Genomic DNA, 23,696 nt, shown 5'->3' on the forward strand with positions numbered 1-23,696 from the left:
TATATAGCAATACCCTGTGATTTGTGCTGAATTTCCGGAAATGTTTTAATTGTGAAATATTTCAAGGTTAAAAAAGTTAAGTACTGGGGACAGAGAGATGATTTAGCACATAAAAACGTATACTACTCTTGCTAAGGACCTGAATTTGATTTCCAAAATCCATATTGGGTGGCTCATAATGGGGCTCATAATGGCTTTTAACTCCAACTCCAGGGAATCTATCACCCTTTTCAGGCCTCTGCAGGCACTGCACTAAAGTGGATAAACACATACACACGCACATACACACACACACACACACACACACAAACACACACACACACATGAGAGAGAGAGAATAATAAAATTAATCTTTTAAAATTTAAAAATAGTATCAGAAGGGCTATACTCTTTCCATATCTCATCCCATATGTTAGTTTATGGTTTTGAACATATACATACAATTACTTTTAACAGTAACTTTGACACAGTGACTTTGAATGTTTTTTTTTTTTCTGCAGATTTTTTGAGAAAGCAAATCAATGATTGCATGAATGCATAAGCAGCTTGAGCCACAGCCTGATACTTGTGATCCCGTCTTATTGTATCTCCAGTCTTTTGCTGAAGTTGGGGGATTATATAATGGTTTTTTGCAAAGGACTGCCAGCTTGATTTGATTTAATCTAGAACTGAAAACTCAGTTTGTTTTTCAAAAAAATATATTGTCCACATCTAAAAACAAAACAAAACAAAACAACAAAAACCTTTCTGCTTATGCTTAACAAGTAGAAAATTCTATAAGTCCAGTAGTGGTTATTATCAAATGCCAAATCACTTAAAGCAAAGAGAGAAATGAGCATTCAAAATTCAGTCTCTTTCTTGAACTTCCTGAAGGAATTTCTCAACTCCTCCTCCTTTCATTAGGACTTCTCTCCCAGAAGGCCTGAATGATATGGGCTGTTTGTTCCTACTCTTGTGTTGTTTAGTTACACAAAACTTTAACAAGAATGATCAGTATATAAAATTACAGACAACTGTTGACCCTGAGAGATGAAAACTCGCAATGAGATTTCTTTTTTAAATGGGAAATCTCCTTTGACAATTCTTCCTCTTCTTACTCACAAATGTCTTTTAAAAAATTCGATAGGGAACAATGTGTTCAGGTGGAGACTTTCACAGCATGACTGAAGTCTCTTTGTTCCTGTCTCTCCAATATAGATGGTAGAGAAATATCCACTCTGTTAATGTCAGTGCTGTTTGTTTCCTAAAATTCAATAAATGAAATTCACAGTATTTCTGGAATCTCCATTATTCTTCTAAAAGCCAACACTGAGGAAGAAACAATCCATTTTATTTAGTTAGTTGAAGAAATTCAAGAGTTACACACAAGGGAATTAGAATCTTATTACACTTTTCTAGTACTTGCACCTATTGGAACCATAGAGAACACAAACCATTCATCTTCTTTGTAGCATTTTAGGTTATTGTTTTCTTTTTCTAGGACTAGGGTCCTTTTAGTATAAAAAGAAATAACAATTCATCCAGAATTATAAACATGGAAGATCTATCTCTAGTCAGAGACATGAATAAGTATTATGAAACAAGGCAATAAACAGAAAAAAATATTATACAACATTCTAGATGCTTTTCAATGGTATTTTTTCCTAAACTTTAGTAGCTGAGCAAAACAAAAGGGAAAATGGAGAAACAAAGAGAAATAAAGTATCGGTAAATAATATGATTGAATAGTTTAGTTCTACATGGTAGAAAACCCGTATTGCAATACAGACAAATATGCCAATCATTAGTATTAAATAATTGAGTTTCTCATAACTCTTTCTTGCATTACAAAAGAGTTAGAAAATCAGTGCTTAAAATGGAAAAGAGAAGTAGGAATAGGGCACAGCAGTAGAATGTTTGCCTAGCAAAGACCAGTCCTGAATTCTAACTCCAGAATAACAAAGTAAATATGGACATTAAAGTCATGGGTAGAGGTTGCATAAAATTATATAGCTTGGAAGACAGAACTGTGAAGCTATAGACTGAATTTAAGTTCTTGTTGCTCTCAAAAGCACCAAGGATGTCAGTTCTAATCACTGAAAAAGAAGAAAGAAAGGAAAGAAAGAGAGAGAGAGAGAAAGAGAGGGAGAGAGAGAGGAAGAAAGAAATAGAGAAAGGAAAAAAGGAAGGTAGGAAGGAAAGAAAGAAGCAAACAAACAGAAAAACATGTCAATCATCAAAGAGATTTCAGCTTAGGAAACAGATGTGAAAAGAATATGTTTAGCTGGAATTGAGGGTGTATGAGTGCAGTGGTTTCCTACAGAAGCACAGCTAAATGAACTTCCCCTAAATGGTATTGGTTAATATGGTAAAAGTATATGGCCTAAGAAGTGTGTGTTGTGTGAATACATAAAGCAAAAGTATTGCAAGTGAAGTTTGAAATCAGTCAATATTACAGCAAAGCAGAAAACTGGAGTCAGAGAAGGCTGCAGCAGGAGACCCTTGGGTGAGTGACAAGAGGGAGTTAGTTCTAGAGCTGTGTGATGAGAATAAATGATGGGAAGTCCCCTGCCAAAGAGAGTCTTATCACTCTTGTAATCTGGATAATGTATATTGTTTGATTAAAGACCAATATTTGGGAGCTGATGAGATGGCTCAGTAAGTAGGTGCTCATTGCATAAGTGTGAAGATCTGATTTGAATCTCTATATCTCATATAAATCTGGGCACTGTGGCACCTGTTTGTAATCTCAGTGCTGCCATGGCCAGGTGGGAGGCAGAGACAGCAGAATTCTGCAAGCACACTGGCCAGCTAGTCTGAAATGTACAACAAGGAAAAATAAAGACATTCCTCCTGACAAAAGGTAAGAGGCAAGACCATTATCCAAATGTGTCATCAGACCTTCACTTACAAGTAATGCCATGCACACACATCGTATACATCACACACGCACACGGGCGCGCGCACACACACACACACACACACACACACACACACAGTCACTTCATCTCTCTTAAGTTCAATGTCTGGTAGTGTAGGGGACTTCCTTGATTGCACCTTAGTGAGACTCATCAGCCCAAACATATTTCTCCCCGCCCTACCATCCAATTGCCAGGTTGGAGCAATAATCTCCAAGCAGTTTCTGGTTCTTAGATTAGAGCCTCTGGCAGTAACCTCCTGGGCAGGCTATCAGTGGTCCCCTCTGCTGCCAGCAACACTCAGCAGTGATGATAGAGTCCCACTGGCCAAATCAATTTAATTTCCCAGGATCCTCTTGTTTTCTGTCTGTTTTTTTGGGGGTCAAGTAATAAGCTGTATTTCTTTTGTTATTCCTTAAAATCTCTTTCAAAGAAATTCTCTTTTCCTTAAACACACAGTTACCATTCTTGTGCTTATATCCAAGAATCATGCTCAACAATGACATTAAAAAATAATGTTGTTAACATCAAATTGTAGGGCATGTATTAAATTCAATTGGTTAGGTACAAAATTGATGTATAAATAAAAGTGAAATTTCGGAAATTAAAAATGAGGGTCTGAAAGATGGCTTACACAGAAGAGTGGCACCACCTGTTGATATTTTGCTTGAAGAATTTGAAACAAGATTAAATGCAGATGTCTATGTCTGAGAGTCTATGGAAAAGGGTGGGGGGTGAGCAGGGCTAGTCTCAAAACTCTTAGCTCATATTTAGGACTTAAAGTCTATAGGCTTAATGAAAATACTCTTAAAATCTAAATCTTTTCTTTAGTTCCATTGCAGAAGAATAGAGCTAAAATCAAAAGTATGGCCTGGGTTAGAGCATTAATACTTTTTCTTGACTCTTAGCAAAGTGTTCAAGCGTTGCTGTGGAATCGAACAAAAGAATCCAGATGGCAGAAGTGCCTGTGAGTCCCCATCCTTCCTGAACCTTTTTATTTGCAGAATACTCTCTCTCTCTCTGTTGGACTGCTAAAGCAACCTCCATGTGGTTGAAGGGTTTCAGTTCCCTCAAGGCAGGGATTAAGAAGAAATGTTCTCTTTCATGCTTGCTCTCTTGGTCGGTCTTTCATGGTTCTCAGTATATAACAAACGATTGCTACCAATCAAGAGAGAACTCTTAGAGTGAAAGCATCATTCCAAATGGGCTACAGAATTCCTTAAATTATACTTACTGGGTGAATTGGATTGCTAGAGGAAACTGATTTTGGTCACAGGAAATATATTTTAAATAATCTGAATTTCATTGAATATATTTTCATCAAGATGCTGCAGTTGGTCATCAAGTTATCAACCCTTCCCTTTCAAATTATTTGATGTGATAATTTATGAGATCATAAGCACATGCTTTCAATTGTCTTAGCTTAGTCTTTCCCTGAAAGACTCAAGTGTAAATTAACCTGAGTCCTTGTGTCCTGAAAAAGAAAGCTTCATTTTTAAACAAACTACTCTTGGGACAGTAACTACTTCACAGTCCCATAGAAATAATATATGGTCTCAATGGTAAGATGGCCTCCAATTCAACTCCCACCTTCCTGATACAAACTTCTCAAATCCTTACAAGCACCGTTGGAATAGATCACATGGCAGAATGACTGGTTTCTCACACAGGTTCTATCGATCACAAAGCACAGAATGTTCCAAGCTGCTTCTTATGATGGGTGGTACTTGATGATGTCGGGACTTGTATTGCCAAAGTGCTGAGATGAGGTGACTGCTGAGCATCCATCCCTGTGTCACACACAGGCATCTCTCCCTCCAAGGCTTAGCAAAGATCATGGGAGAATGGGGGAAATGTTGTGAGATTGAAGAATGCGCCGAGGAACTATAAGATACTATATTTTAAATGCATCATCTCCTTCACATTTATGAATATGAAGTAGCTGTGGTTAACTATATGAGAAATGACCCAAAAGACATATGAAAATAGAAGGAAACAAGGGTGAATGGTAGTAGACGGGGCCAAAAGAGTATAGTCAGAGTGGAAGAGGATCACAAAGTTGTCTACACATATATAAACTTCTAAAAAATCAAAAAGGAAAACAAAACAAATTGAAAGCTGACTACAAAAGATAACAGTCACAAATGATATCACTATATAAAACTATAGATCATTGGTACCCAGGTTTCTTTTTCCATAGCCTGTAGATTATCTTCTCACACCAAAGAGACTAGAGCTTTAGGTTCTTTGCACATATGTTATCTTAGCTCAGTGTTTTTGTAAAAGCAGTTGTGTCCTTGACTCTTTTGCCTGCTCCCTTTTACTCTTTCCTCCCTCTTGGGTGGCTTTGACCAGCCTCCATATTAGGTCTTTTTGCTTCGTCTTATTGTGTCTTGTTTTATCATATTCATCATATCATTCTGTTGTCTTTTTGGATTTTGCTCTTTTCTGAAGGAAACAGAATGGATTTCGGGGAGTAGAGTAGTGGAAGGTAACTGGGAGGAACTGAGGGAGGAAACACTGTGGCTGGGGTGTATTTTATGAGAGAAAAACCTGTATAGTTATAGTCATGTATATCTATCTATCTATCTATCTATCTATCTATCTATCTATCTATCTATCTATCTATACACACACACTAGACTTTATATATATGTTTAGCCATATGTATATGAATATGTATATGTATAAAATATGTGTATACTTAAAGTTTGATAAAGCTGATATATGTATGTATATATGTATACATATGTATGTGTATACACACACACACACACACACACACATATATATATATATATATGTATATATATATATAAACATCTTTGATGAAATTAAAACCAAGGTAAATATTTTAAGACTTCTTTAAATCTAATAATGATTTATAGTGTAGTCAATGAACCGTCTTAAAGGGTAGGGGAGGATTTAATTAGGTGGCAACTCCTGCTGCAACGTTTGTTCTGTGCTTGGTCCAACCCATCACAGAACTTGGTGCCTTGCACAAAGTAATTATTCTGAAAACGTCTTTATGGTCTATTCTAATAAACAAAATTACCAGAGGCAATCTTCTTTCTATAACTGTATTATCCCTGAATTGTTTTGACTCCTTGCCCTACTCAATACTTCAGTTTTCAGGAAGACCACATGACAACATGACACCATGCCAGACAATTTACCAGGTAAATTTTGTTAGCTGGATACATTAATTGGAAACTTGGATGTTATTTCCCCACTATGTTTGAAAATAAATGCTGTGAGATATAGCAATCTGTGAAGTCGCTGATTTATTATAAAGGTTTGGTGTTTAAAAATACAAGGTAAGACGATTTTTTTAAGTGAACACAAACTGCTGATCCATATTTTCATTGCCCTGAGAAGCACAGTCTCATGGTTTTTTGAAGGCAACGTATCACTGCATGATAATGTACCCCCAAGGCACTGCCCATGAGGTGTGATATGGCAAGCAAAGCTCTGAGGATGGTTGAGGTCAAAGATATCTATTATTAGCATCCAGCAGATGACAGGTTGTTCAAAGTGTATATCATATTGAAAGTCATTATATATGACCATTGTAAGCCTCAATAGGAGATGTAGAATTCTTATTTTTTAATAAAAGCCTTGCTATGCTTAATAAATTAATATTTCGAGAAACCAAACCCTAGCAGGGATTGCATAATAATCAGCTCTTTGCTGCTCATCAATGAATTATTGTTTGATCTGCCAGTAAGAGTCATCCAGCAGACACGAATCAGCAAGAACACAGTAGACATGGACTTAGGACGGAGTAGTGTCCAGGGATTCTTGCTGCTGTCCCCCTCTTCAAATAATTCATATTGTGTGGGAACTTTCTCTACACCAGAAGATTGAGAAGACTAAGCATACCAAAGGGGTTGTGGGTTTCTGTGGTAACATTACTCTGGCTTGTGATGGTGAGGGAAGTCTATTGGGTAAGAGGCTGAGGGGAGCAAGAGTATATCTTAGATCTGATGGCCTCTCCTCAGTGTGGTGGGAGCAGTGGCCATAGATGGCATTTTCTTTACATAATGAAGGAACAATGCCTTTTAAGTAATCCCTTCGAAAATGTAGCATGATGAGATTGACCCTTATTGGTTTCTAAGTTGCCTAACTCTTGATAACCTCGAGGAGTTCTGGTATAAAGTATAACTTTGTAAAAATGGAGAGGATCAGAGAACCCAGAGCAAGAGATTCTGCTCTTGGTCACACATCAAGGAATTTACAAAGCTACTTTTATTTGTTTTTCAAAATCCAGTAATGAAAGCCTTTGTCAAGTCCTGGAGCTACTGGCACCATTTGAGTTATAAATGACATGATAGAAGCTTAGAAATGACAGGGTCACTACAGTGTTTAAATCCATTTGGGAACTGGTATAACCTCAGGTCACTGCAAACAAAAAACACTGAACTATACTTTTTAGTTCATAATTATAGTGAAAAATTATATTAGTAGAAATGTAAAATCCAAAGCTACCAAACATATACTAAGAAGAAATGTGCTGGGGGCTGCAGAGATGGCTCAGCAGTTAAGAGCACTTCTAGAAGTCCTGAGTTCAATTCCCAGCAACCACATGGTGGTTCACAACCATCTGTAATGGAATCGGATGCCCTTTTCTGGTGTGTCTGAAGACAGCTACAGTGTATTCATATATTTTAAATAATAAATAAATATATTTCTTAAAAAAGAAACTTTTTATTAATTTATACCATATGTGGGTATATTTGTGTGTGTGTGTGTACAAACACACATATACATATATATGTATATGCACACACATATATACACATATATGTGTATATACACACATATATACATACATATCATGTATATACACACATATATATACATATATGTATATACTCACATATATGTATATATATAAATATGAAAACAAAAAATTTAAAGAAAATAAACATGAATGGAATAAAAGAATAAAAGAATGGAATGAAAAGAATTTCATTAACTACATGAAAATGAAGAATTAATGGAAAGGGTCACAAATGGACAACTTCTAATAGTAATTATGTTATGTACAACACAACAAGTTAGGATACAAATGTTAAGGGAATCCAGAATATACAGTAACATTCTTGAGGATATAATAGGATTGACACACATCTGAACTCACAGGTACTGTATCAGTATACAAAAGACATGCAAAGGATCAGAAATGACACAGTAACAAGAACTGAAAAGGGAAGTCACACAAAATAACAGAGAAGCTAATAGAGAAGCTAATTACAATTATAAATGCTGAGGAAAAATATATGTTTTCTCCAATGGAGTATAGTTGCTTAGTCAACCATAGGGCAGGGCAGGTCCCATGCACAGCACTAAATGGCTAACATGAAAAATCGGACAAGATGTTTGTGTGTGCACTTTTTGCTTGGTATTGACACTTTTGTCTTGTTGATTTTTTTCAGTTTATTTATTTTGATTTTAGGATTTTAGCTTGCTTGTTTCCTGTTTTTGAAAGAGAGAGGCAGGGGAGAGAATATGAAGTTACATAGGTAAGGAGGTACAAAGAGCAACAGAGAAAGGTTAGGAGAAGGGGACAAATATGATCAAAATACATTGTATGAACATATTTTAAAATGAATATTTAAAAAGAAAATTAATTTTTAGTTTTCAGCTTACTATTCTCTCATGTATTATATCCCAACTACACTTTTGCCTCCCTCCACTCCTCCCAGTCTGCCTTATGTCCTGTCTTAGTGTTTTTTACTGCTGTGAATAGACACTATGTTCAAGGCAAGTTGTATAAAGGCAAAACATTTACTTGGGGCTGGCTTACAGGTTCAGAAGTTCAGTCCATTATCATCAAGGCAGCATCCAGGCCGGCATGGTGCAAGAGAAGTTGAGAGTTCTACATCTTCATCTGAAGGCTACTAGGAGAATTCTGGCTTCCAGGCAACTATGGCCAGGGTATTAAAGCCCATACCCACAGTGACACACCTACTCCAACAAGGCCACACCTACAAAAACAAGGCCACACCTCCAAATAGCATGACTCCCTGGGCCACACATATACAAACCATCACACCTCCTCTTCCCCCGTATCCACTCCTCTACATTTTCTTTCAGAAAATCGCAGGCCTCCCAAGGATATCAATGAAACGTAGCATAAAAACTCTTAAAATGAGAATTTAAAAATATGTAATAAGAAACTATAGACTTTAACCAGGAGACTTGCTATCTGAGAAGTATAGGAAAAATAACTAGAGAAAAAAACTATTCACTCTGTATAGATATGAACCTCCAACCTCAAAGATTCTCTTGAATGACTAATACATTACAAACAAGACAATTCTGAGTTTTTTTTTTCAGGCAAAATTTTTGAAGAAAGAAAAAGACATGAGTTTATCATATTTTATTATGCAAAATTATTGAAATTCATGATGATGTTTCTTTGAACATCTTCAAAACCTTAAAAAAATGGTACTTCAAATGAGAATTCTACACATTCAAAATGTCAGAGAAGTCAGTTGAGTAAATACATTTTTTAAGCATTTAATTTCTTCAAAGAAAATAAGATTTCAAAAACATGTAGGATACATGGTCTGCTCTCCTGAGTGCCACAGTCGGTGAGGGGCAGTGCCACCTCTCCCACTCTGATGACTTCAGGGTCAGCGTTCCTGCCTGCCTTAGGTGGCAAGGCATGAGGTGGGTGAGCATCTCATCCCTCACTCATATCACCTCACTTCAGACAGCTCACATCCCAGGACCATGAGTGTCAGGTCTACTGTACTGCCCGGGTAAAGTATAGTGCCTGCTTTTCTCTCACCCAAGTGCTACAGTTGGGGAGGGCCAGGGATAGCTCTCCTGTTCTCATGACCACAGGGCCAGGTCTTCGTGCCTCCTACAGTTAGGGAAGAAAGTGTCTCTCCCTCATCCATGTTCATGCATGGGAGATGAGAGGCAGGGCCAGCTCTCCCAAATTTATGTCCTTCAGGCATCATCCTCTCAACTCCTGCAATCAGGTCCAGGTCTACTGTGCTTCCTGGGGGATAAGGACAGGGTCAAGGTTGGGGTCAGCTCACTTGGTTTCATATCCCTAAGACCAGCTGGCTCTGGATACAGGGTTTGCAGTTAAGTCTTCCAGGAGAGCATGAGGGTTCGAGATCCAGCCTCCTGTCTTCTGTTAGAGGCATCCAGGAGGGAGAGATACCTTCTCCTCCTTTTTGCCCTGGTCACCTGCAAGGGGTGGTAGAGCTAGCCATGCTGGGGTTATAAGAATAGTAGAGCAAGCAGGCCCTGAACTTTGCTTGTGCAGCAGAGTAGAACTAAACTTGGTGGCAGGGGAATGAGTGAGACAGCCCCGTGAGTGTAAGCATGAGAGAGCTGACCCCACAACTTGTCTGCTGTAATGTGACATGGTTGAAGGAGAGATGCTCTCCTGAATGCTCACGTCTTCCCACCTGTGGCAGGTCAGAGAGCTATTCCAGCAGTCACAGAAGCAGGAGAGCTGGCCCTGGATGGGAGGATTGCAGGTGAGCTGGCCCAGAGGTAGTGAGTGAAGGATAGTCAACCCTGACCCTTGTATGCTATGCTGTGGTGTAAACAAAGGAAAAATGCCCTCCTCTTCTCCATTGTCCCTTACCATCTTTGGCATTTGAAATAGCTGTTTCTGGGGTCCAGAAATTAGAACTGACTCTGTCCTTTGCCTGTTGAACCACTTTGGAGAATAAGCCCTGCACCTGACCTGGGCAGCACAGTAGAGCTGGTCCTGAATTGTGTGTGTGTGTGTGTGTGTGTGTGTGTGTGGTTGAGCCTGCTCTGAGGGCATGCAAGTAGGAGAGCTGGCTCTGCCCCTTGCGGGCTGTGGCATTGGATGGGCCAGCCAGGACAGAGCAGCAGACCTCACCCTGATGGTGTGGGTGTGGGATAGCTGGCAGCATGAACTGCTCAGATACTTCATCCAGGGCTTTGGCCTATCCTAACCTCTTCCCTACCAATGAACTGAATTAAGGGACTGGCTCTATGGGTACAAAACTTAATGGAAATCCTTGACACTGCTCAACAGGATCTCCAACAAGAGTCCCACTGAGGATTCAGTGTTGATAGAACAGCAGAAGCCAGAGGCCTTGTACTGGACCAGTGACCCATTGCAATGTACATTTGCAAGCAAAGAAGTGGACGAAAGGGTATACTATGGAACACACTATGACATCCATTGTGTAATTTTCTTTTTCGGTTGAGGGGAAGGTTATAAGGGTGGATGTTGTTTATGGTGGAACTAGGAGATGAGTGGGATTTAGGTTCATGATGTGAAATTCACAAAGAACCAATAAAAAGTTTTTTAAGAAATTATGTAGGATACAGGAAGTTTCTCAAAAGAGTGGGTGGGGGATAAAAAGATGGTGGAAGGAACCAGCCAACTAGCTTTGAAGATGAATCACAGAGCATGGGGAAGAACAAGGAGAATCCCAAGAGTATGCTAGTCCCACAGGACCAGGAAATAGGGTTGCATTACACCCGAAGGCATCTAGAACAGTAGTATTTCAACAGAGGACATGTTTTATTTTTCTCCTCATCAACATTTACTAGGCTCAATGAAAATTTAAATAGACCTTCATAACGAAGACAATCCACACCCATGATGTTGAAGCCAATTGCAAATAAATGTCCATTATACAAGATTCAGTTAAATGACACTTTAATTTAGACACCACACACCCATGCAAGTCAGAAGGGAAATCCCTATAATAGTCACTAACAATGGAGCAGCTGTGATATCTTTTGGTGTCATATAGATCCTGATGGTTGTGTTTGGTTGAATTAAGCTGCAACAGCAACAAAACTACTACTGAAGGATAAAGACTTGTTTATCCACTGGAATCAAGCTAGTATGTCTAATTTTATTAATCTATACATGCATAATATACCAAACATTTTTAAATGCTGACTTATTTAGGTGTCATTGCAACTCTATCAGATAGGTAGTTCTACTATTATAAATCGAAGATTGTATTAGCCTTAATTTATAGATCACAAGACTAAGAAAAAGAGAAATTATTATCCATAGTTATCATTTCTACCTAGCGGGTAGATAAACATATGTTGGCATGCTGGTTTTGTACCATGGCTAGTTTGGAGATAACTTGTTTAAGAAACATTGTAACAGAAAGGCAGATGGAATCATATAGGAATTGTGTATACATCAGGAAATGCCCCAGAACAGCAGGCAGCAACTCAGAACCTTTATATGCTTAGAAGCACATCCAGAATTATACATAGTGTTAAAAAGAAGGAACACAACCCCAAGATGCAGATAAAAGGGGATTTAATGAATGGGGAAACTATATTGGAGACAGTGACATCCCATTAGAGGAACATTGAATGACCTAGGTGGTTTGGTACTATCCTGTGGCCTGTAAGAGGCTCAGGAAGGTTTCAGTAAATTGCTGCATGTGTAGATCAAACTTATTTTGTTAGAAATATGTAAAGAAATGACAGAACTAGAAATCACATTTCAGTGAGTAGATCGTAAGTGGAACGGTGGATGGAAAATAGACTGGAGACGTAAGTGGAATGCACTGAGTTTCCTACTGAACACATAGAAATATTTGGGTAATAAGTTTAGAAATGACCTGTCAGTTTGTTCCAAAAGAAAGTTGGAACTGTGTAGATTCGAATGTCCCATTTCACTTCTATCCCAGGAGTATACAAAAATAAAAAGAAACAGGGAGAATAGAAAACAAACAAACAGAAACCAGACATGATATAGAAAAGAGAGGGTTGGTTTTGAAAAAATATCTAACTTATTATTAAAATTATGTCCTGAGTGTACCTGCAGGAATATGAAGAGATATGGATGAATCATCTCTTATTTAATCTCCAGCCATTACCATGTGTGTCTTTTCTAGCTACGTGTGTAGCGCAAATTCCAAAGAAAGCCTTGTACCTGTATTTACTTATTTTTTTTTCAAACCTAAATCTGTTAAGTAGTCCATTGTTGATGTGTAGATGATACAACTGAGTTCTAATTGACCCACTTAAGATCAGGGAAAGGTAGGTTTAGAAAGGTCCTTCCACAACAGTGCCCTCTGTCTTTGATACAACTCCTGTGAACAGTGTTGCTGGGGCGTAGTCATTAAAGTCTTTTACCACTTGGTAGCCTACACTTCTCAAACAAAATGACTACAGTCAACAGAGCACAGCCCCATGCAAGTCAGGGTTTATTTGCATCCCCTCCCCCACCCTCCATGAACAGAATTTCCGCTTTCTCCCCTTGAACATGATAAATAGAAGAACTTACACATATGTTAAATAAATGAAGCCACTGCACCAGAATGCCTTTTAAGTCACTGAATGTAAAACATGTGCTAAAATATAATAGTAAAAGACCTCCTGTCTTATTAGTTACTTAAAGTTATTATTAAGGAGTGTGGAATATAGACACAAAATTGATTCTGTAGAACAAAGGTGATTACCAAATTCAGTACTTAGATCAGCTATAGCTACTCAGGGAGGATTTAATTTTTTGCAAATGTATGTTTCCCTTAATAAAAATATTCCAGCATCTGTTTCATATCAGAGATGAATAAAATATGTCCACATGAGCAGAATACATTGGCCTTTACTTTTGTGTTTAATTGTTTTAAAAGATCATTTAGAGAAAAATAAAACCAACACATTTCCAAATCTTTTGTTTTCGTTACAATTAAAATTCTCCTCAGTTGCTGCCTGGTGGATCAGATCTGTACATCAGTGCATTTTAACATCCCTGGAATTGTGGAGTAAGAGGAAAACTTCCCTTGACTATTGAAAAACATTCGTGGACTTAAAAGAAAAATTTTCTTTGCTGAACTTCATAGGTGACAAGGTACTGGAATTGTTGGATGGGTTGAAATTGGAGACAACAGTGCACACATTTTACAAAGAACTCTAAAAATCTGACAGCAAAGATTGGGTCAATCCATTACTGGGAGCAGCAGTGACCAATAGGAAAGGAAGGAGAAGATCCAAGAGGGCTGAGGTAAGCCATCCTGAAGCCTGTCAGAGTGGAAACAATACATCAAAAGCTCTTCCTGGTGACCAGTCATCCTACTTTTCATTTTTTTTTTCAGACTGGAGATTTAATAGCATAAAGTCAAAACAATTTTTTTCTTTTTGTTATCCCCCATCAACTTATTTTAGCTAACCTAACACCAGCCACAGGACTCAACGGTATATTCCTGGAAAGCAAGGTAAACTATTTTGTACTTTTTACAACTTTTGGGTTGGAATTAAGAGTTCTGATTCAAAAGATTCAAAGTTACAATTTCAATAATTAATGCAAAAATGCATGATTCTACTTTGAAAAAAAAATTAGATTTTCTTTGTTGGAAGCCGTCCAGAGAAGTATTCTGCAGCCAGAGGGATGCTGACAGCTTGCAGAAGCAGACCTGAACTTTAATGGGAGGAATTAAAGGCCAACATTAATAAGTGATTTTATTTTCAGGTCCCTATGAATCAGTGAAATGTATTTGTGCTTAGTTGGTGTAGCTAAATGTATATTTGGGAAATTGAAACTTTTAAATATGTATGTGTAACACATATGTTATAATAGTGTCTTTAAAATACTATACATATATTTTTCTCTGACAGTAGTTATTTGTGACTGTTATATCTGGTGCTATTCAATGGGGAAAGTTTCTCTCCTATAAAATTATCATACACCAGAATGTATTAAACTAGCTTTTGTTAGTATCTATATTGGACCTATAAGTATAGGGGAATTTCTGACCTATGTTCTAAATATTTTTATTCTTTCTTATCCTGATTAATTATGCAATGTTTGAATAAACATAAGTAATACATTAGCAGTATATGAAATTTCTGTCATATACAAGCATGAGCATATATATGCATTTGTTCAAAATAGAAAGTCTAAATGAAGGAGACTGTAAGAATTATATAGGAGATAATGGTTATGTGAGACAATTCATATTCCATTTCATGGCTGCCCATCTTGATTCTGATACTGTACTTAAAGTTATACAACTCTTTCTCAAAAGGAAAACTTACCTGAAAAGTTCAGAATCAGAGATGAGTCACACACTTTTCTTCAGATCCTAGACCCTTCCTTCACCATAACCTTCTAAATTGTCCTTTGATCTCTACATGTCTTTGGTCCATGGGCCAAAGAACCTGGAAAATATCCTCCAGATGTTGGCTCATTTAAGGGTTAAAAATAAAAGCACATACAGATGCCCATCTCTGAGGAACGAAGTCGACACTTGGCTTGTTAGTTCACGGTTTGTTCTTTTATACTCACTACTGGTTTCAGTGAGGTTTCTTGAATTAATAACTTGAAATGGAAAAGCACTTAAAGTTGCTGAGCTTTGCTTTCTGTTTCTCGCTATGACTCAGTTCAACCCAGATTGCTCAGTGGCTGTGAATTTCTTTCAGTGTCTGTAAAGTGCTTTTCCTATGATGGGTACTCAATAAATGTGACTTTGTTTCTATGCATGGATGGGAAGTTGATACTCTCAGCTTTCCTGTTAATGAAACAACACATACCGATTTGATGCATGCAAGTGTTTAAAGACTAATGGATTATTCGTCACGCTTGTTGCTTATTCCACAGGCGCTGTAATGGCAACCCCAAACTGTTTAATACTCTGGGTGTTACTCATAGCAGATACTGTGTGGACACAGAGTGTGAGACAGGCCTATGAAGTACAGGATCCAGAGGACTGGGATGTCCACGACGACTTCTATTGTCCCCGAGAATGCTTCTGTCCTCCCAGTTTCCCTACTGCCTTATACTGTGAGAACAGAGGTCTCACAGAAATCCCTCCTATTCCTTCAAGGATCTGGTACCTCTACCTGGAAAACAACCTGATTGAATCCATACCAGAGAAGCCGTTTGAGAATGCCACCCAGCTGAGATGGATCAATTTAAACAAGAACAAAATAACCAACTACGGGATTGAGAAGGGGGCCCTGAGCCAGCTAAAGAAACTTCTTTTCCTGTTTCTTGAAGACAATGAGCTAGAGGAGGTACCTTCTCCATTGCCAAGAAGTTTGGAACAATTACAATTAGCTAGAAACAAAGTATCCAGAATCCCTCAGGGGACCTTCAGTAATCTGGAAAACCTGACCCTTCTTGACCTGCAGCATAACAAACTATTAGACAATGCCTTTCAAAGAGATACTTTCAAGGGCCTTAAGAACCTCATGCAGTTAAATATGGCCAAGAATGCCCTGAGGAACATGCCCCCAAGATTGCCAGCGAACACCATGCAACTCTTTCTAGACAACAACTCCATTGAAGGAATACCTGAAAATTATTTCAATGTGATTCCTAAGGTGGCTTTCCTGAGGCTCAACCACAACAAACTATCAGATGCAGGTCTCCCATCAAGGGGTTTTGATGTGTCATCCATTCTGGATCTTCAACTGTCTTACAACCAGCTCACAAACTTTCCCCGAATCAATGCTAACCTGCAGCACCTTCACCTCGATCACAACAAAATTAAAAGTAAGTAGCCATAAAGATGTGCCAGTGACCAAAATGACCATCATTATGTATAGTCTCTGCCCTGTGTGGGAATAGCAGTTTGTGTTGTCCCCTACCAACAACTAATGAGCTGATATAATGAACAAATTATTTTCGGTTTTCATTACACAACTTTATTGACATAGCTTTAAAAAAAAATCCAGATGCCCAACTCTTCAAGTTCGGGACTGAGAACTGAGCCTTAGTAATCTACACAAAGCTTGTATGTAGAGGAGAAAGTAAACAGACATATTTTCTTTTCTCTGAAATTGTGATATTTCTCCCTTTATGAGTCGATATCATTTATGTCTCAATATATCTTTCAGAGTGGCCATGAATACAAGAGGCTTGTGCCAACATTCCTTGCACTTTGTGTGTGTGGGGGGGGGGACAATGTGTTGAAGAAAGCATGGAAGGCAAAAAGCTCACGAGTAATATGTAGAATAGGATTTAAGGGATTACAGAAGAGTTGATGTCTTCATTTCCATAATTATGAGCACCAATGAAATATACCCAGTTAGTGTGTACTACCAGTTATGGTATCTCAGTTTTTTAGCCACGAGCTATTGGGTAGGACCTGGACCTCTCATTCTCAGCAGCTTCCCAGGTGCTGGTCCTGATGCTCTGGGAATCACACACAGAGAACTGTTATCACTGCTCGAGGTTGTACTCACTTGAAATGAAACCCAGTGCCCTGGGAGCTGTCAATCAGTGAGACTTAGTGATACATCCTCAATGAGGAAAAGGTTACTCCTTCTTGTAAAGATCTTCAGATATGGAGTAGAGAGTGGATCAAGTTGAAGACTACTGAAGCAAAGATGTTGTCTAGAGATGAAGTGTTTGTACAAAGTTCATTCTTGGAAACGTTTGAGAGGAACTTGACCTGTTCATAGAAAGGGCAGGCTGTCCCCTCATGGTGGAACCGAGTGGAGTCTATGTTCCATGCATAGGGTTACTAGTACACAGCCTAGAATTCATCTTCAGTCTCAGCATAAGCCTTTTGGGAGGTTAATCACAGGGCGATTCCTTCTGGAACGCTTTTTAAAATGCAGTCTTGAAATGAGATCTGATGAAGACGGTTTATAGAAAACAAATTGGGAAAATGCCACAGGGTTATGCTTCTTACTTACCACTCACTAAGGTTTCAATGATCATATAAGCATGCCGTTGCAAGATTAGACCACCCTTCCCCTGGGTACTGCTTAGGTCTCATCAATTTTTGTTTTCTTTATTGAGCCTAAAATCCTAGAACTAAATGGCATGCCGCCGCCACCACCACAGTTATTTTCCTCCCTGTGGCGAGCAAATGCCCTGTTGAATACTCCAGTCAGAAGGAAAAGATGTAACTTAGAAAACTTGATAGATGAGCATCCTTAGCGGAGTCAAACATCGTAGTGCTGGAATCGTAAGAGGACCTGGAGCTTGCCAGTTTTCCCTGAAAGGACGATGCTTCTGCAGGTGCACGTAATCCTCAACAGGAGCCCACAGACAGCTGGAATAGAAAGTTGACTTCAAGTATCTCTACATAGATATTTGTATGTGAGTCCTACACACTGGGAACTTGAGACCCAGTATTCAGCAGTGAAGTAGCATCACTGAAAGCTCAACGGGAAGTACAGCATTGTGTCCTCCTACACTGAAATTGTGCAGAGCATTTTCAAAGGCTGTGGGCATGCAGTCCATATTTTCAGAATTCTCATATATTGTCCTGTTTCACAATCAACTGACTTTGAGAAAGGTTGTAGTGATTTCCCCCAACCCAGGTATTTATGGCCTGTGGTTCTGAAGTGGGGCCTAAAAATTCAGAGCTGTAATACTACTGTTGCTTCCTGTCCATGGTTAGAGAAACACAAAACCTCCCAAGAGCCTGCTTGATGTTGTTGGGAAATTCAAAGAGGAAAAGGAAGGTCAAGTAGGTGATCATAACTGTTCAAAAAATTACAGAGGAACTGCAAGACCAATAAATAGCAGAGGCTTCAGCTTCTTATCTTAAACAAAATGAAGTCCTGCCCCCTCATTTAACACAGAAATCCTAGTTTTATTTGCCAAAGAAATAAATACAAAGTAGAGATTCCTTTTCTTTTCCTTTTCCCTTTCTTTTCTTTCTCTTTCTTTCTCTCTCCCTTTCTCCTTCCTTCCTTTCTTTGTTTTTATGTAAACCATTTTTTCTTCACTTTACATCCTAATCCCTGTCCCTGATCCTGCCCTCCCAGTCCCTCTTCTCATCCTCCCTCCCCTTTTTCTCTGAGAGAGTGTAGTCCCCCACCCCCACTACAGTTTCTCCCCCATTGCTGACACATCAAGTTTCTCCAGAGCTAGGGACTTCTCCAACTGAGGCCAGACAAAATGGATGAGGGGAATGGGTTCCACAGACAGGAACATCTATAAGGATACTCTCGCTCTAGTTGTTCAGGGCCCACATGAAAACCAAGCTGCACATCTTAGAATAACTGGACCATAACTTTATGGATCACATTGTTTTATAATAATTGTTAATGAACTTATTTCTTCTTGTCACATAATCTGTTAAAAATATATATTTTCAAGAAACAAAACTTTTATATTAAGAGTCCATTGAATTTTCCAGTGAACTTTTCTTTTGTGATTTTGGAAAAAACAAGGTTTTCTTCACAACATGATAAGGGGCCTGAAATTTTATGTAAAATATGTATATACTTCAATAAGTTACTTCCCCACATTCTCTGAGAAAAATCCTAACATATGGAAAATTATTCATTTCAGAATTCTTGTTTCTCACGTTCCGGTTATTTGTATGTGCTGGCTATCAGGGGGGAGAGGAACAAGGGATTGACGTTTTAGATCATCTCCTCCAATATTCTCTGAATTTTGTAGTTCAGGGGCCGGCGTAAGGGCCTTTCACTCTGGAGGAGGCTCTCAATGTGTAAAGTTCCACACTAAAATGTAGCAGAGCAGAGCACAAGGAGATGTTACTCCAACATCCTTTCAGGATTCCTTCAGGAAAGAGAGAAGCATAATAACCTATATGACAATGGTTTGTATCTCTACAGATTCCGTTACATTGTATCACATAGCCTCTCAGGACCACTGTAATGTCTTCTTGGTCTAGATCTCCATACTCTCTGGTGTTTCAATTTAATCATTCATGCTATCTCTGCCTCCATAGATGTGAACATGTCTGTAATATGTCCCAGCACACTGCGTGCAGAACAGGATGCCTTCATTCACGGACCACAGCTGAGCTACCTGCGTCTGGATGGAAATGAGATCAAGCCACCGATCCCGATAGATTTGGTGGCTTGCTTCAAGCTTCTTCAGGCTTTCATAATATAAAACAGAACCCAAACTGGTTTAAGGGTAGATGTATGTGGTATGAGGTTTTGATTGTTACTTCTAGGTCCGAGACCACACTTGCAATTGTTCTTACCCACCTTTTTCATATGTGCAGCTTGTTCTTCCTGTTTGAGGATGCTCTGGTCAGTGACACACAGGGACCACTTGTACTAGTTTGCTTTCTTCTGATTAACAAAACAGACACAGAGTTGAAAAAGCTCCTCAACTCAAAGGTATTTTTATCTCCTTGCAGCTACTAATAGCCAATGGTTTTTTTTTTTAATTGTTACACATTCAAAGTAATTTACTTGCATATGACCAAATTTATGAATACTGGTAGTGCAGACTCCCCATAAGCACCACAATGAGATAGCAGGAGGAAACTCTGAAAATAGGAATAAATGAAATATTCCTCTGTCATAATTACAATGAGCCCACTAGTCAAAAGCTTCCTAAAAAGAGACACCTGGTTATTAGAATGAAACGATGAAGCAACAGAAAGAGGTTCAGGTCCCTTGGAGCGAAACAATAGAGCAGTAGAAGGTGGTGGTTCACTATCATTCCTTACATATCTTTTCTTAGATCTTATATATTATCTCCAGTAACTGAATCCTTAAATTTTGCAGTTATTATAACATAGCATGCAAACTATACAGCTCTTATTTTGATTATGATTTGGGGGATTTTTCTAAATAAAACGATTGAATGTTTTCTAACGAAGTTGAAGTGTGATGTTTGTTTCAAGCACACCATTCCCAACGTTCATTTAGGAGCACGTTATAGTTAGAGAGTGTTATAGTCTCAATTATTTTGCTGGCGTGAGTACAAACAAATATGCTCTCCTATCTTATTTTGCTTCCAGTAAGCATACAAAAATTATAGTCTAAGTAAGTTTGTGATCAGTTTTTTAAAAGTCACTACTTGATTAGTCAGCAAGGTATACTTTGGTGTTGCAATCTTGTTCTATGAATTTTTCATATACCATAATTACAAATATATAATACAAAGATCAATACATGGATTTCTACATGCTTTACAAATGATTTTCCCAGCAAACTGATATATTTCAATAGAAAAATTACCATATACAGTTGTGAAATACTAAAAGAGTTCAGTAGATTCCAAAGTCCTTCAAAACCTTATCACATTTGAAACATGAATTCTCATTAAGAAAAAATGATGTGGAGTATTATATATCTATTTTCACACTCAATTTAGAATTAGATGCCAAATAAAATATTCTTAAGCCAGGAAATCAAATTAATTGCTATAAAATTTAAAAATTATTTTAAGGCACATACATTATGAAAATTATGTCATATACAATTACGACCTAGCTATTATCAGACCTGGAAAAACCATACACAGAGAAAAAATTATATATATATGTATATATATATATATATATATATATATATATATATTTACACATATATACATATACATACATACATATTTACACACACATATACACACACATATATATGTGTATATATATATATATGTATATATATGTATGTATATATATATATATATATATATATATATATATATATATATATATAACATGTCATGATTTGAAAATATATTTTTGGAAATTCAAAAGGAAAGAAATCATCCAGATGGGTAAAATTCATAAGGAATCATATTCTACATAAAGTCAGGATCTCTAATATGACCATCTCCCATTATATACAGACTGGTTTTCTGCAGTTTCTGTGACTAGTGTTCACAACACTTTGAAAGTATTAAAGGAAATATTCCAGAATTAAAAACATCCTAAGATGCAAGTTGTGCATCATTTTGAGAAAGACAATGAATGCCCTCACTGCCCTACTGTAACTCCCCACCCCCACCCCCCAAGTCAGGAAGAGACCCGTCCCTTTCTGCAGTGTCTCTGTGCTGTAAACTCTACCCGGTCTTTAGTCACTCAGTAGCCCTCTGAGTTAAGTGACCTGTGTCACAATATGATGTTCTTGGTCAAATACTCTATGCATGAGACACAAGGCCAGTGGCATCCTCTGCTTCATTTCATTTCATACTGTATGCATTGTGTCATCTCCAGTCATTCCCATTGGAAAGCATGCATTATGATATTTTGAGAAAGGAATATCAAATAACTTATTATCACAGACTGCTATTTTTATTCTCCCTCTTTATTAGTCACTACTGTGAATCTCATATTTGGGTTAACTTATAAATTCAACTTAGTCCCAGGTATGCATGTGATGGGAGAACATACCATAAATATGGTTTAGTACTGTCAGTGGGTTCAATTACCCACTATGGATCTTCACATGCATCTTACACAGATAATAAGTGAATACTTGCATATTCAGATCTGCACAATGATTTATCCTGAGGGAGTTAGTATTGTTTAAATGGAGACAGGATAACAAATCAAGTGAAAAGATATAAAAGCATTCCCAATCTGCGGACATTTCATGAAATGTTCCTGCCTGATATTTGAAATATTTGCCTCCTTTCTTTTCTTCTTTCCATCTTCCCTCCCTTCCTTTCAGTCTTATCACCACTCTCTCTTATCTCCACCTTCAATCTCTCCCTGTTTATTCCCATTCCTCCTTTCCTGCCTGCCATCCTGTATTATCTTCTTCTATCTGTTTCAAGTATTTATTACAGTGTGTGTGTGTGTGTGTGTGTATGTGTGTGTGTGTGTTGTGGTGTGTGTTGTGGTGTGTGTGTGTGTGTTGTGGTGTGTATGTGTGTGTGTGTTGTGGTGTGTGTTGTGGTGTGTATGTGTGTTGTGGTGTGTGTTGTGGTGTGTGTGTGGTGTGTGTGTGTTGTGGTGTGTGTTGTGGTGTGTGTAGATGCCCATGTGTTAGGCTGCATTGCATAGGTACAATCAAGTTTTGTTCAGTTTATATTATAGTGCATGACACAGAGATTAGTATAATATAAAAAAAAACATGAATAATTTTATTTCCCTGCCCTTACTTAGACTGCCTTGTCTGGCTTCAGTGGGACAGTGGACTGTCTTGTCTGGACTCAGTGGTAGAGGATAAGCCAAATTCAGCAGAGGCTTGATGAGTGGGGAGTAAGGGAAAGGTGGGAGTGACACCTAGAAAGGGGGAGGAATTGTGAGGGGGTACTGGGAGGAGAGGGAGGGCTGATATGGGGTTATAAAGTAAATAAACAAATTTAATTTTAAAAAGAAGATCATTTATTTTAGGCAGCTTGGAAATGCTTTTAACACATAAATGTACTTAAATTTAAGATGTAAACTGGATGGGTAGATAGATGTTGACACATTCTAGTTTTTGGTTAATTTATCCAATGATTTTGGGTGTCACTGTATTGAAATATTTACATTGTTACTGATTGGGGCCAGACGCTGAATATGTAGATGTTATTGCAAGTAATGTCAAACAGATCCATGGTTGGTTGGGTAATTTTACTGCCAACAATACAGGTCAAAGTATCCATATTCACATATGGTATTAGACCACATGGTAGTCATATTTCTGATGTCACATATGTGACTACAATGGAAAAAATTAAAGAGCATTAACTAAGAAATCTCCTTAAACAATTTTGAATCAAAAGGGTCTTTAACAATGTGTATTAGTTATGGTTTCCATTGCTGTGAAGAGACACCATGACCAAGGCAACTTTTATAAAGGACAACATTTAATTGAGATTGGTTTACAGATTCAGAGGTTCAGTCCATTATCACCAAGGCTGGAAGCATGGCAGCTTTCAGGCAAGCATTATGTTGGAGGAGTTGAGATTTCTACATCTTGTTTCTAGGCAAACAGGAGAAGACTGGCTCCCAGGCAGCTAGAAGGAGTGTTTCAAACCCTATGCCTACAGTGACACACTTCCTCCAACAAGGCCACACCTACTCCAACAAGGCCATACTTCCTAATAGTACCATCCCCTGGACCATGCATATTCAAACCACTACAAAATGCTTATTTATTTTATAATTTCAAACACAAAATAAAATAAATCACCACGCTTTACTG

At 38.0% G+C, this 23,696-nt stretch overlaps 1 protein-coding gene across 1 annotated transcript; it reads left to right on the top strand.

Moving 5' to 3' along the window:
- Positions 1-15,491: 15,491 nt before the first annotated feature.
- On the top strand, positions 15,492-19,947 carry Kera (keratocan). Its single transcript, XM_021175300.2, has 2 exons — positions 15,492-16,380; positions 19,544-19,947. The coding sequence occupies exons 1-2, from the start codon at positions 15,492-15,494 to the stop codon at positions 19,708-19,710; spliced, it is 1,056 nt and encodes a 351-aa protein (XP_021030959.1). The 3' UTR covers positions 19,711-19,947.
- Positions 19,948-23,696: the final 3,749 nt, after the last annotated feature.

Source organism: Mus caroli, unplaced genomic scaffold (genome assembly GCF_978045245.1).
Source record: "Mus caroli unplaced genomic scaffold, Mus_caroli_1 scaffold_9, whole genome shotgun sequence".
Lineage (NCBI taxonomy): Eukaryota > Metazoa > Chordata > Mammalia > Rodentia > Muridae > Mus > Mus caroli.

Coding starts and splice junctions, on each gene's coding strand:
- Kera (XM_021175300.2), top strand. CDS start 15,492: ATGGCAACCCCAAACTGTTTAATACTCTGGGTGTTACTCATAGCAGAT. Junction 16,381..19,543: donor CGATCACAACAAAATTAAAA/GTAAGTAGCCAT, acceptor CTGCCTCCATAG/ATGTGAACATGTCTGTAATA.